This window comes from Neolamprologus brichardi, chromosome 17 (assembly GCF_056152115.1).
Source record: "Neolamprologus brichardi isolate AB-2024 chromosome 17, ASM5615211v1, whole genome shotgun sequence".
In the NCBI taxonomy this organism is placed as follows: Eukaryota; Metazoa; Chordata; class Actinopteri; order Cichliformes; family Cichlidae; genus Neolamprologus; species Neolamprologus brichardi.
The window spans coordinates 24,618,345-24,633,519 of record NC_142120.1 but is presented as its reverse complement, the minus strand read 5'-3'; the positions used below and the strand labels follow the sequence as shown (position 1 = coordinate 24,633,519).

General features: G+C 38.7%; 1 protein-coding gene across 1 annotated transcript; it reads right to left on the bottom strand.

The window, feature by feature from the left end:
• Positions 1-6,552: 6,552 nt before the first annotated feature.
• Positions 6,553-14,539, bottom strand: gorab (golgin, rab6-interacting). Its single transcript, XM_006803611.3, has 5 exons — positions 14,363-14,539; positions 13,924-14,248; positions 11,686-11,787; positions 11,359-11,499; positions 6,553-8,449 (listed from the first exon to the last, which is right to left on the bottom strand). The coding sequence occupies exons 1-5, from the start codon at positions 14,415-14,417 to the stop codon at positions 8,047-8,049; spliced, it is 1,026 nt and encodes a 341-aa protein (XP_006803674.2). The 5' UTR covers positions 14,418-14,539; the 3' UTR covers positions 6,553-8,046.
• Positions 14,540-15,175: the final 636 nt, after the last annotated feature.

Here is a 15,175-nt window from a genome sequence, read left to right as displayed (position 1 = left end):
AAAGTGTGAGTCTAAATCATCCCCCGTGAGGAAGAACCTGGCAACGGTCAGAAGGAAAAAACTCCCTTTTTTTTAGAGAAGTGAGATGAAATAAGAGACAGACAGAGAAAAAACAGGAGCATAGCTAGGCCACAAACAAACACACAAACAAAAAGGAAAGAAATACAATGTGAATTTATTGAATTTCCTCAAACTGGAGATCTGGGGGGATTTCCGTGTTTCAAATCAGCTAAGGATGAAACAGGCTGAGTATGAAAAAAAGCAGTAAGAATCATTTATACTGGTACTAGAATCGTAGGGGATTACCAGCACATTTGCCAGTTTTTTCTTTCTTTCTTTCTTTCTTTCTTTCTTTCTTTCTTTCTTTCTTTCTTTCTTTCTTTGCTAGATAAAATATAGTGGAGTGAAATCTAGAAAAGCATGAAATGCTTTGATTATGTATTGACTCCTGTCTCATACACAAGCTAGAGGTTAGCTGACTGAGGGAGGTTGAGGGATGAAATGGAAGGAGCTAATGTTGTTGTAAATGAAATGGTACTTAATTTTTCTACTAATTCAGCATTAAAAACACTTTTATATATACAAGTGTTTCTTTGCAACTCTTGTCCAAGGAAGCTTCAGACTGAAAGAGTGTGTGTGTGTGTGTGTGGGGGGGGGGGGGGGGGGGGGGGATTGAACCGCTTAGCTTCCGATTCGTAGATAACCTGCGCTACCTCACGAACCACAGCCACCCAGTTATGGCAGTGGGGTCATGTATTCAGATGGCAAGAGTTGACTCTAGGCTCTGAGGTGCCATAGACGTCCTGTAGCTTCCAGCCCCTGATCTGGGAAAAGAACACTTGATGCCATCAAAGGGCCACCGATTGAATCCAGATGTGCCTCGCTCGCTCTTTCCATGTATTTAATGAAGGCACAGGGATAGAGTAGACTTTTTCATCATTAGCTTTCCCCCAGATTCGCTTTTCATGGCTACAAGTCGATTCTGGTGCCAGCTAAGGAAAAAAAAAGAAGAAGAAGAAAAAAAAAAGAAAGAATGAAAAATGGGGGGAAAAGGCCTCCCCATGACTCAAGCTCAGTGTTCTCATTCAGGGCCCCTAGTCTTTGTTCTGAGCTCAATGTGAAAGTGACTTGTTTGCCCTGGCTGCTACAGTTTGTCTGTGGCAAATCGAAATGTCCAAACATCTCTGAGACGAATATGCCATCCTGCAGAAGTGATGTTAGCAGGAAAAATCTTTGCACGTGGCTGAAATGGTTTAGAAATCAGTATCAGGGTTAGCACAAAAGTACTTTGCAAATGATTTATTTGTGCACATTATTTTGCTGTTACAATATACGGGTTTAATATATGAATGGATCATAATCTAAAAACACCAAGCCTCAAACACATTTAAAGCACTTCAGAGACAAATGATAACATGGTTCAAATACAAAAATGAGTATTCCACTTATTTCAGCTTCATTCAATACCTTGCACGTATTTAATGTTTCCAATAAATATCATTGTATCAGTCTGTGCATTCTAACATAGCTGACAGACTGACAGAACTGCCCAAAACAGGAACATAGGCCATCAAAGTCAGAGATATTCAGTCATAAATGAATTCCAAGATGTAGTATAGCCCAAGTGTTGTGATCACGTCATACCAGTATAAGCACTTCTTTAATGAGACTGTTTAAAAAAAAAAAACATGCCTAACCAAGTTTAACATTACCATATGAATACAAAAAATGTATGCTCTCCATTTCAGTGTTCTTGTTGCAACACTTTTTTGTATTTATTCTACATTAATGTGACTTTCTTTATTCCCAAAATCACAACCAACAGTTAATTACAAGCTTCAAGTGGTTTTGTGTGTATGTGTGTGTGTGTGTGTGTGTGTGTGTGTGTGCTTTTTTACATGATGTGTTACATCATCTGTTTGAGTTTGACAGGCAACTTCTGGGCTCAGATTTAACTTCAATAAAGTGCATCTCACAAATCTTAGGGCTGTGCACAAGCCAAAAACAGGAATGGTCATAAATTAATGCAAAGTTTCACAAAACGTGTTTTGGTGATGTTTGAGTGCAACCTGATCACAGACTCCTGAAACTTTACTCTCTATTTTATGTCAGAACTGAAAGTGTGTGGAGGGATAATTAGAGTTTGCACTGTTTTGCAGTTGGTGGAGGAAAAGTGAAAAAGTCTTTATGAAGCATGTCTAAACATGTTCTTTCCCTTGAACTATTCTATCATATTTTTTGTTTGACTTGTTAATTTTCAATCTTCAGCCTGCATCTGCACTCTATAAGGCTTCCATCCACACACAAGAAAATACAGAACAAATATGACAGATTCTGGTTGATGAACTTTTTAATATGTAATGTTAAAAACAACCACTTTCAGAATCCAAAATTAATGTCAAAAAGAAATTATACTTCTATAATAGTTAGAATTGAGCCGCAAGCTGTACATTGATGGATTCCATTAAATTAATTTTCAGAATTCACAGATGACACGACCTAAATATTAGCAATGCATACGCATTGTAAATACATAGGCATAGAAAAATACAGTGACTTATATGCTGATGTTAGTTTGGTTGTGTATTGGATTTATTTTTCAGGTTTTGTGATATTTTCCATTTATATAAATAAAGTCATATCTCCAAACTGAACTTTGCTGCTTTTGTTTAGTTCATTAGATTGTTATTGAACTTGGAGAAAACAGTGCATCATGTCACTTACAGTGTATAAATGTTTTTAAAATAAGCAACCAAAAAAAGATCATCTGAATACTAAGATCAAAACGTGGAAAATGTTGCACCTTATACAAAAACGGACAGTCTCATAAGAGTGTCATTCCACAAATGTTTTCTCTTTATTTGCACAGAAACAATTTAAATGCAAATATAGCAGTTACAGCTAGTCAAATCAAATCACTCGTGCACTGTGTGAATTCTGCAACATGTACTTAGAATGCGCAGTAATAATATTAATACTGTATTCTGTCATTTTGGGCCCATGCACTTCTTCCACTACTTGCCAGTCAAAATATACAGATTTAAACCAAAACCCCCCTCTTGGTCGTAATGTGTTTTCTTTGTCTGCTCATTGTGCATTAGCTCAGTCCCTCTGTGTAGCCTTGGCCCCGGGCTGAGGATGATGATGATGATGAGGGGCCCGGCCCGCCGCCGCCGCTGTCCAGTGACCCCTGGTGCTGATTGGAGTAGCGTTTTGGCCCCTGTCCTGTTTTATTTCCCTAATTGGGAGTAAATGGCCTCCTTGTTGACTCTTTACATCCTGTGCAGGGAACCATATGTTGCACACACGCCCACCCCCTGCACGCCGCCTGATTGCAGCGGCTGCACCGGGATTTCTCCTCGCGTACCGACCGCTGCGGCTCTCTCACACAGATTCTAAACTGATTACAGTTTTCAGAGACAGCTATCGGGGTTTAAGTAGGAATGGTGATAGATCAATAACCAAAGACCCCAGAACTGTGCAAATCATCTGACCCTGTTATCGTCTTAAGCGCACAGAAAATAAGGAAAATGTGTTATTTGCTCGAGTACTTCTGATATTGCATTTCAAAACATAACATTTAGGCCTACTAGGCTGAACTTCACGCATTCTATTCATTTATGCGTTTATATGTCGTAATGCTGATTTTCCTATTATGAGATCACGAATGGATAATATTGCTTAAATAAGCAATGTGTTTAAATAAAAAAAAAAACACAACTATACAACATAAAGTGCCTAGTGAGGAACAGACGGCAAAAAACCCTCGAGCTTTGTATGAAAATATAGAATATTCCAGACTTTGATGGCGATAAAAGACGTTCGCGCACAAACAGCCATAAACAATAACTTTATCTCCATTTGGAATGTGCAAAGTAACTCCAGCTGTCAGATAAACGCGGTGTAACAGTAATTGCGCGTAATTGCGAGTAAATGTACTTCATGTATGTGTCCCCTCTTTATATTTTATGACTGGTTTTGTTCCGCTGCTCTCTCCATTGTTGCAGGCGGCTCACATGCAGCACTGTTGTAACTGTAAACGGTCTGTGGTGTTCCGACATAAAAAAGCAAATCTGCTCCTGATTAAAACAACACGGAGAGTTTACAGAACAAGTGGCCGTGTGAGATTAATTCGGCCGCGCTGATTCTCATTATTACAAAGCCCCAGAAACCGCTCGGAACAGCCTGCAACCAGGGACTCTTTAGAACTCATCATCATAAGACATACTGTGTAAATAAATAACTACTTCTCCTCATAAAGTCTTGGGTCCGATATTTATGTGTTTAAGATTTAATTCGTCTTTGTTTAAAGTTAGGGTGACTAATTTCATTTGATATATAAATGCATATGACTATTTGTTTTAATAAATGAGTTTATTTTTATTTCTTTCTCCCCTGAAATAAATTTCTTTTCCTTTTAAAGTAAAACAGCCTTGTCGAAAGATTTCTTTGAAAGTGTAGCTGAAACAGGCACAGCACGATTTCAACTCTATGGTTCACATTTACAAAGATTGAATCTACTGGCGGGATCCTGAGCATTAATTCGGCTCAAATATTTAAAATTCAGAAACAGAAGTGACATTTGTTTCATTTTCTGGTTAGTTTCTTAATTTCCAGAGCAGATCGTTAACAGAATAAGGAGGAGATCCCGTATAAAACACCGTTTCCGCTCAAAAACGTTGATGGCACACATGCTTATCTTGTGCCGTGGTACTGAGGTTGAGTTCAGAGTTCACTCTGCGTGGAGGTGAAGTCCGGCTCGTCCAGATGGCTGATATTTTTAAGAAAACTTGATTTCCCCCCACCCCCCACCCCCGTTTCTCTGTGGCTGCCGGACTTCTCGGGTTTCAGGGTCTTTCTCGACCTGTCGAGGGACGGCAGCGCCACATAAATCACACTTTACTTTATAAACCCTCTGCTCTCTGAAGTCCGACTCAGGACCCAACACACACACTCTCTCTCACACATATGTATTTCCAATGTACAAGCGATTGCTGTAGATTGAAGCCCCGTTGGATGCCTTAATCTGCGCTGCCTGCATCTTCTCATTTTTCTTTGTCATAATTCAGAACACATTTCCTTTCACAGGGAGTCCCCTTCGGAGTTATCTGGAAGGACTGCAACACTTTTAGACTAAAGCTGCAGGAGTGATGAATCGAATGTAGAATAAACAATATTATTTTTGAGCATATGGGAGAATGTAAAGTCTAACATTGTCAATAAAAATAGAAGAAACGTTAATAAAAGCAGCCGCAGAATAAAATAAAATAGCTGAAAACAAAAGTATTTTGCCGTGTTAACATACATGTTTGTTTGTTTTTTTATCATATAGTTGCTTTCTAGTGCAAAACTTATTGAATATTAGTTAAAAGATGGAAGGGCAGAAATTTTAAACAGTCATGAGATTCTACAGGGACCGTGTTTGTGTCAGGTGTGCTCTGATTCTCATGTTTCTGTGTGTGACTAAACTAGAGTCATATTTGTGCTGTGATTCCTTCAGTACACAGAGCAAGTGGATATTATAAAGTCCTCTAAATCTGACTTGTGCATTGCATGCCAAATGGTTGCATTCATGCTGCTAAAGTTACTGTATATTCTGGTTATTTCTGTCATTTTTACTTGTGTGAAATGCCCACCCTGGAAAGATCAAACGATCTGACTGAGTGACTACACAAACTACAAATCAGACCGGATGTTTTTTGCAAGCTTTTGGTATGTGACAGCGTTTCAGACTAACCAACCCTCTCATGTTGCCACAGCTACTCATATAGATGGAAGCAGCATTTAATGTTGCAGCCGGTCCAAGTTGAGCTACATTTCTAAAGTCTGTAAGAGTCAGTTCAGTTTTACAGATAAAGAGCTGTGACTTAGGACATATTTGAAAACGGCATTTATCCTAGCGATTACCTTTGAAAACAGTACTTTAAGGATATTCTAGGCTCTACTGCAGACCAAAGTGACATGACAGACATTTTTATGTGCACATAGTGTGAATCAGGGGAGTCATTTATGTGGATTAAAAATCACAATGTCTTTCTCTTAAATATAGTAATAAAGATCGGTATAGAAGTATGAAGTTGCATAAAATTACAATACTCCTGAAATGCACAATTTAAAATAGCCAAGTTATGTAGCCTATATGAGAGTATACTAGATTACATTTTATTTTTAAATGGATGCTCAACAAAATGACATAATAATCTGTTTTAGTTCATTTGGGTAATTGGGAACAGAATCCAAGAGGTTCTACAGGGACAGACGGACGGTGGTCACTCTCCTTCTGTGAACTTAAACCTTCCGACTAATTAAAAAGCTGCTTTTACGGTCTCCCCTTCAGACAGCCAGATGTGACCGGGGAGCTGTAAAATCTCAAAGCAGTATACAAAAACACTGCACTTTGAAAAACTTTGAGAAAGCGATTGGAGACCCAAAGTGGTCACAGTGTAAATTCCTTCCCACACAGCAAGCTTCAGTTCTGTAGATAACCTTCTAACAAAAAAGATGAACGCAAAGAAAATACAAATGGAAATTTTCAATTTAAAAAAAGTTTATTTTAGTAAAATATTACCCTTTTGTACATCTCTAAAATATGACGTTTTAAAATTTTTTTTTACCCCATTTAAATAGCCTTTATGTATTTTTCTGAACACACAAATGAATCAGACTTTGGTCATTTTCCCTTACATAGATTTACATTTACATTAGATTCTTATACATTTTCTGACACGCTGTCAAAAATGTACGCTAAGAGAAAAGATAAGCTTGGAGTATGCAGAAGCACATGCAGCTGAGAGCATACATTAACAGATATCACCTTACCGTGCAAGCCCACTGCTCCTTAGCTGAACTGACAAGAGTTCTAGCTTTGTGAAATACAAGCCCAGCACCAGCAAATAGCGTCATCTACAACACATAAGTCACGACAGTTTGTATTCGGAACAGAAAGGGATTAATGATTAATGCCTCACTCCATATGCATGAAACGCCGGCTTTCTGCAAAGTAAACACAACCAGTCCTTCCACTTTTACCACAAAGACACAACAATCAAAAACACTCATCTTCTGAATTCGACCCATGCTCAGAGATGTGATGGAAAACCATGTTTGGAAGAAGAGGACTTTGCTTTTTAAGCACACACAAACATAAAAGTGCACACCTGAAGATAACAGCTACAAGATACCCTTCGATTTACCCAGCAACTGAACACGACTCTGGCCAGTCTATTGCTTTAAATATTTCACTCAAAGCCAGCGGGAATACAGTACTCACGTTTCTCAAGCCCGATATATTAATGTTCTACAAACTCTTTATTTAGCAAAAGGAGGTAAAGTTCTCAATGTTTAAACAATTAAATAGAAGCAGCCTCACAAAAAATAATTTAAAAAAATGTGTGAAACACATAACACCAGAAATCAGACCAGATGTTCGAGCTTTCGCTACATGAGTTTTTCAGACTAACCAATCGTGTTAGTAACATACAGCTTTCTATGAGCTGTGACTTTTTAAAACAAAAATACAACCCAAAACATAACGATGCTTCTTCTGTATTAACCAAGGCTGTCAAGGATGCCAACATGGAAAAGTTATCAGCTGGAGAATCATGTTGTAAGTGTTTTTCACTTTGTATTGTGTCTTTCCCCCTCACCTTTGTCTATCTGGAAACGATGCTTTGCTAGCGATCAGTCTGTCTCGTCAGTGTAAAGTTGTAATTTTAAAAATAAAAAATAAAATAAGTATTGATTTTAAACAGGCATACTATGCTGTGGGGAATATTTTTCTGTCATAGTTACAGTACAAAGTTATTTGATGTAAATGCCATGTTTAACTAGATGATAACAACGACGTGACTCGTGTGCTCTGGCCTCAACAGTCAGACAGATTTTAGACTGAGGTGTGGCAGTGATCGCCACAATCTCATCAGCTGTTCTGCCCACATGTGATGGTCAACACCTTGATACAGACACTTGATACAACATCTTTGTTCAATTTGTCACCCATCAGTATATAACAGATATTTATAGAGCACATAACAGATTAAGATTGCCTCACGACACAGCCACAGATTCACTCTGAAGACAGTTTTCTAGTGTTTTACAGTCTTGCTCAGAATCTCCAGTCTCTTCCTTCACAGTCTCTTTCTCCTTAGGTCCACAATTTTTAGTTGATTCCACCTTTACCTCCTGACTCTCCACAGAGCCATTTTCCTTTTTCACGTCTTTCTGCATCTCTAAGTTTCTCCTCTCCTCTTCGTTTTGCCTCTCCAGCTCCTCTTCAGAAGCCTGAAGCTGTAGCTGCTGCATCAGTTCCTCCAGCTTGTGGGCTTTGCGCAGCTCATTTTGCTGGATGATGGCGCAGAGATGCTCCGTCAGCTGTTCCTTCACCTCCGTTTTCTTGTGAAGGTCCAGCTTGGCTATCACGTATTCAGCTTCTGCCCTCTCATAACGCTTTCTGTGGAGAAATAAGAGAAGAAAATGACTAAGAAACATGAAGAGGATCAAAACAGTACACTCAGAAATGATATGCTGTTTTTGAGCTCAATTTCCTTGACGAATAAGTAATCGTTTTATTTTATTTAGAATATGTGCTGAAAAAGATCCAAGTATGCCTGTTTATTTATATTTCATAAGTGCTATGACCAAATATCCTTGGTAATATGACCAATGTGTTAGGAAAAGTGTTCATTTGTTCTTTCTGCTTTTTGTCAAACCTTAACCACTTAGGAACACAAATGGATGGATGAATGGAAGTCAAAGACTTGTATATGTATACAGTAGTAAAAGTAGTAATTTCTTAACAATTCATCTAAAACAGTTGTTATTGTTAATAGTGACATTAAATAATGGACTAAAGTAAATAAAGTTAACGCAGTAACTAATAACTTCAATTCTTACTGAACTCTTCATTTAGTGAGTAAATATCAAAAGCCTGCTTAATCAAAAGTTTCTCCATTTTGCTCCATTTTGGGAACAGAGCTTACGTTCTCTGCTCTCTGTGTCACAGCACACAGCATTAGTTATTTTCCTCTCCCACATTTCGTGAAGACCGTCTTCCATTCTGCCTTACCCTAGCCATCTAACTGTACCAATACACGCTAGTCACCCAGAGGCACAGTGAGGGCATGTCTTCACAGAATGCAATCACTGATACTGGAACTGACAAATACTGGAGACCAGAGTTCATGGACTGTGAAAAGATGGTGATTTGTTTGATGATGAAGTTTGTTAAAATTAATGTTTAGAAACTACACACACACACACACACACACACACACACACACACACACACACACACACACACTTTAGTTATTCAGCAACTAACAAAAAGGTCAATTCAGCAGTGCTTGCATATACTTTAGTTTTTTTTAAAATTTTCTTTCATTTGGTGCTTATTAGGTCTGGAACACCGTGCACTTCAATGAATGCAAAAAAATGACATGCACAGTTGGTGACTGAACTAAAACCGACTGTACTGGCAGTGTCTCGTAACATGCTGAGAGCAGATGCTTATTCTCTCAGAATGTCTGAATGCAGAAATATTGTTTTAATTGCAAAGGACAGAAGACCACATGGTGTTTGGAAACACTGTGGTAACAAACCAGATGATGCCAAACATTTCCAAAAATCAAATTTCACCTCTAGCTATTATGTTGCATCTCAGCAACATCTGAACAACTGACTAAATCAGCATAATCATAACAGAATCCAGTGTACCGAGTGTGTGAAGGTCGGGGTTGTCTTTTCATTATACAAACACCTGTAATGATACAGGGTTAATGTCACTACATGACAGACTGCAGCTTCATGAACTAGGTCAAATACAGAGTTACCATATCACAGGACAGAAGACTGTTTACAATGGGAAAGTAAAACATCATAATACAAGATACAGGTTTAACTTCCTGTATTTCATGATAAATGAATCATGATTTTAGCTGTTCTGTCCTCTGCATGGCGCATATATTGTGAAAGGTTACATGAGTACTGTAGGGGGCAGTGTTTCTATGGTTTCAAAGCACAGCCTGTACTAGCAAGAATTTATACTTTTGAAAATAAAAGCAATAAAAAGCAACACACCCCTTAGGAGTTACTGTTCAACAAATTGAATGACAGCAGAAACGGTTTTCGGAGAGGCTCCAGGAAGAACATCAACGTGACGCTAAGGCTCCAATGGCTGTTTCACACAGCATTTTTCTCCACTCTCATCACTGTGTCATATATAGATCTGACTCGGGGCAAAGAATAAATGAAATGGTAAATGGCCTATATTTGTATAGCGCTTTACTAGTCCCTAAGGACCCCAAAGCACTTTACACATCCAGTCATCCACCCATTCACACACTGGTGATGGGAAGCTACATTGTAGCCACAGCCACCCTGGGGTGCACTGACAGAGGCGAGGCTGCCGGACACTGGCGCCACCGGGCCCTCTGACCACCACCAGTAGGTAATGGGTGAAGCGTCTTGCCCAAGGACACAACGACCGAGACTGTCCAAGCCAGGGCTCGAACCGGAAACCTTCCGATTACAAGACCAACTGCCAACTCTTGAGCCACGATTGCCCCATATGAAGCGTTTACATTAAAAACAACCTTTGATGGTCTACAACAATCTGAAATATAACCACAATGGCACTGATATCCATACTGTATCAAAAAGAAAAACAAAGTCACTGTAACATCTCCCACCAATTCAGACTCTGCATTTTGAATCATCGACACTTGTATTATGGCTGTTTCCATGATGATTTATCTGAAAGCCAGGACTGCCTGTATTTAGATCAGATGGTGGACTGCTAAACCAAGCTTCGAGGGATAACACTAACAAGTTTACTTAGCAGTCTGCCTTTTTAAACTGTGCAGATTCACTACAAAGGTTCACATACACAGTCCTGCTAATCAGCACGATGTAGAAGACCAATAAAAATCATTAAAAATTCACTCAGGAAAAACTAGCACAAAATTCTTGGATGGTCTGTAGCGCAGAGTTACTGTCAGGTGATAAGCAGTTGAACAAAAACAGCTGAATGGAGGAACTGCAGTTTTGACACTTCCATGTTTATTTTCAGCCACTTGCATTGGGATCAAGGAAATTTTTGTCAATATTCATCCCTAGTGGAGAGTGACACTTCAACTGGTCAACTGACATGCATGTGTGGATGCATTTTAATACCTAAGGTGTGACCTAAATAATGTGATTGCATCACAGCTACCAGGTGTGACTTGGGCATAAGTGTACTGGTGGGCCATGAAGTCATTAAAAACACATCTGTGCTTTTAATATTGTGACAAATTCACATCAGCTGTGGAAAAAGGTTTACTGAACACTTTCTTTTATATTTTTTCCTGATGTTAAGGCTACCTTGCAGCTGTGTAGTCCCAACTGGCTTGCTCTATCTTTCCTCTCAGGATGCCAATGTCACAAGACACCATGTCATCGAGGGCTTGCAGCTCTTTCTGGATTCTCTTTAGCTTTACAGTCTCTTCCTGAGTCTGTTTGGATCTGTGGAAAATAATAAACCATTCACACATATTGTTTTTTTGTCTTGACCTTAATCGTTGCAGTTTTGAGGCACATTTATATTCATCATGTTGACTTGTTACTCTAGTGATATTTAAAGGGGGCCTCTTTTGAGCCTCTGTGTTCATAACAATTATCAAAAGAATGAAACTATATATACACACTTACTTCTCAGCGATAGTTTTTGCCAGCAGAGCTTTCTTCCGTTTGTTCCTCTCTTCGATGATTTTTTGCTCTTGCTGAAGTTGCTCCAGACGCGTCTTTTCCCGTCTGCCATCACACAAAATGAGAATTTAAACAAATGCATTTGCCATTTCATCTCAGAAAGACCAAACAAAAAACATCAGGATTATGAAAGGAGCAGTGTCTTTCAAAATTGTTCCAATTTACAAACACAACAGCACCCTATGGTATGGGTTTGGCAAATTATTATTTGTAAGATTTTAATCACTGTGTGTTGATATTCTGATTCTGTTTTTTCCAAGTATCTGGTGCAGATCAGAATCTGAATCAGAGAAACCTTATTCATCCCAGAGGGAAACTGAGTAAGATGTGGACAGTGCTGAGGTAGTATGCATGAATTTAATGAAATGTGAGCAACATGTGTACAAGACCGACAGTACTGTCATTTATACAGCACTCAAATCACATGCATCATATAATATGCTTGCTTTGACAGCCAAAGATAACCAAAAGAATCATGCATCATTCTTGTGGATATCACTTTGATCCACATCCCCCACCAACCAAGGCCCCACACCCTCCATGAGAACAACAGTCCCTAGCAAAATCGTCCTGCTTCTGCAAGAAAGTTCAACGCTTACAGTGCAAAAGACACTCCTCAGGAAGCGTTAAAGGAGCAGGACAAAGAACCCAGAGTTTTTACAGGTCTCCCAAACTACACACATCTAAATCTGTTCCAAATCTGAAACAAGTCTGTTCCATAGAGGCCATATTTTGGAAATCCACAGGAACCAAAGGATCCACAGCCACTGTTACAATGACAGGATACCCTGACAAGTCCTGTGTCCTGGAAGTACGGAAATCAATAATTTCCAATGATTTGTCTATACAGAAGCACAGGCGTTTATTTTCCACAACCATCACTTTTATGTTTGACTAGAACATTAACTAAACATTGATACACCACTGATGAGTGCTATGCATCCAGCAGCAAAGTAGGGCAGAGAGGAGCCATCTACTCTGGTAAGTTAAAGTTTTGTTTCTCACCCAGATAGACTGCAGATACACGCAAAACCACAACACACATTAATGATACAAAGCACTGCTAGAAACCAAATGTATAGAATTACAGTTAGGTCCATAATTTATAGGACAAAGTGAGATTTTCTTTAAATCAGTTTTCTCTTTGTACAACACCACAGTGGATTTTGGATCAAATGATCTGCATGTGACCAAAGCACAGATCTTCAATTTATTTTAATGGATTTAACAGAAGGATAATTTCAGCTACCAATCTTTTTGGAACATTTTCCGCAGGACTGTCTCTGAAACCCAATGACATATATAATGATTGCTGTGAAATTTTAGCTTTATATATGAAAAACTTTCCCAGACTTTTATTTTAAAAGATGTATTAACTAGAGTCCGTTGTTATGATCTCAAATCAATGTCACGATTGAATGTCAACATTCAACAATGTCAACATTTCCTGGCCAGAGGAGTTACGTGATAACCCATTTGGTACTACATTATAAAGGGGGCATTGCATACTTCTAACAAAGTCAAGAACACTCCCAAGGAGGTGGGTATCATTATCAACATCTAAAATCAAGATGTACTTTTATGTGGGGAAATGCAAAGGTTTACTACTACTAATTACATTCAAGAACAAGAAGACCAGAGTAGACTTTACCAAAAAAACATCTGAAAGAGCCTGCTGAAAATTAATTCTTTGGCTAAGTAAAATCAACACGAATTTGTATCAGAAAGACGACCCGATAAAAATATGCAGGAAGACTGTTTCCAGTTATTAAAAATTATCCTTATATTTAAAATTAAATTTGGCCAAATGCTTTTGAGCCTTTGAATATGGGGGACTATGCATAAAAATGGGTATGGTTTCTAAACAGTTGATGATAAATCTTTTCTAAAAATGTTATTAATCAAAGCTGAAATCACATCTTGATTGTTTTAAAATCCTTTGTAGTAAAACTGCAAAAAATGTGTTTTTTCCCAACAAATTTTGGATCTATTTGTATATTTAGGTTCACTGTGATACAGTCTCAAAGAAGAGCACAGAATGGCCCAGCATGTGCATGAAAACACACAATTATGTTTACATATTTGGGCATGTTTGCTACCCTGGTATTACACTTACTATGTAAATATTGGTCAGTTTACCTGTCATCTTTACAGTGCACGTGAGAACAAAATCATACTAACAATTCAATCTCTTGCTTATCCAGCTCTTTAACCACTGGGGTTTCTTCTTCTGTAGTCGGTTGGTCGTTTTCATTGTGCTTCATTATAGTGGGCTTCTGCTGCACCTCTTGTTTGACAGTGGGTGTTGTCGCCGGGGCTGTGGGTTTAGGCTCTTCCCTCGGGGACGGTTTGGTGAGTTGTTGTTCGCGTGAAAGAACCAGTGACTCGGCTCCTACGTTTTTCTGGGCTGCTGACTGCAGGGCTCTTTCTCGCTGCAACTGCTGCCGACTCCGGTTACCTGAAGCTGGTTTTCGACCCCGGACTGGAGGTGCAGATACAGTAGAGTCTGAAAAGTACACGTGACCATGGTTACTACTAAAAAAAAAGAAGTAGGAATAAAATATCAGAATGAAGTGCTGAGTGTTCCGACTCTCACTAGCAGCAAGAAAGGTTAGCGTACCCTTTTGCTGTATCCTGCGCAGCTCCTCGTCTGAAAAACCGGCCCAACCGCTCATTTTGCAACTCGACTAACGAGAAACATGTAAGAAATACTCAAATTACTTAAGACTACAAAGTTTTTAATTCAGAGTAAAGTTCAACGAAGGTGTAAACGCCACCGCCATCTTTGTTTATTAATGCCACGTCTAGGACCCCAAAAAGACCCACGAAATTGAAGTCCTACATATCGCCTGAATTAAAACAACAAAGAAGAAAGAACTAATTTGAAATCTAATTGAGATCATCAACAAGAATAATAGCAGTATATTCTTTAGATAATTATACGTTGATGAGCTTAAAATATGCTTCGAGTTATTTATTTTCGCAACTTAATATCATTTGTATAAAAAATATAAAAGGCAACGTTCTGAACACCCGATCAACAGAATGAAAATGTTCTTGTGCTCTGTGCTTGTGGCTTGATAGTCATTAAGTGTTGTTGATTAATTAATTGATTTTTACACACACGCGCGCGCGCGCGCACACACACACACACACACACACACACACACACACACACACACACACACACACACACACACACGTCCTAGGATGCATTATTTATCACAAAACAAAACAAAAGAAAACTGAGAGCTAGTGGATACTTGTAGGACTTTATACAACAATTTGATTACTTCCTAAAATTGAAGAATGCACTTGCAAGTTCAATGAATGGGAATAGTATGGAAGGCAACTGAAGTGGATGATTAAGGTTCCCTTTCTCTTCTCTGGGGGAAAAACTCTCCTGAAAATATCTCACCAAATGAAGAACACT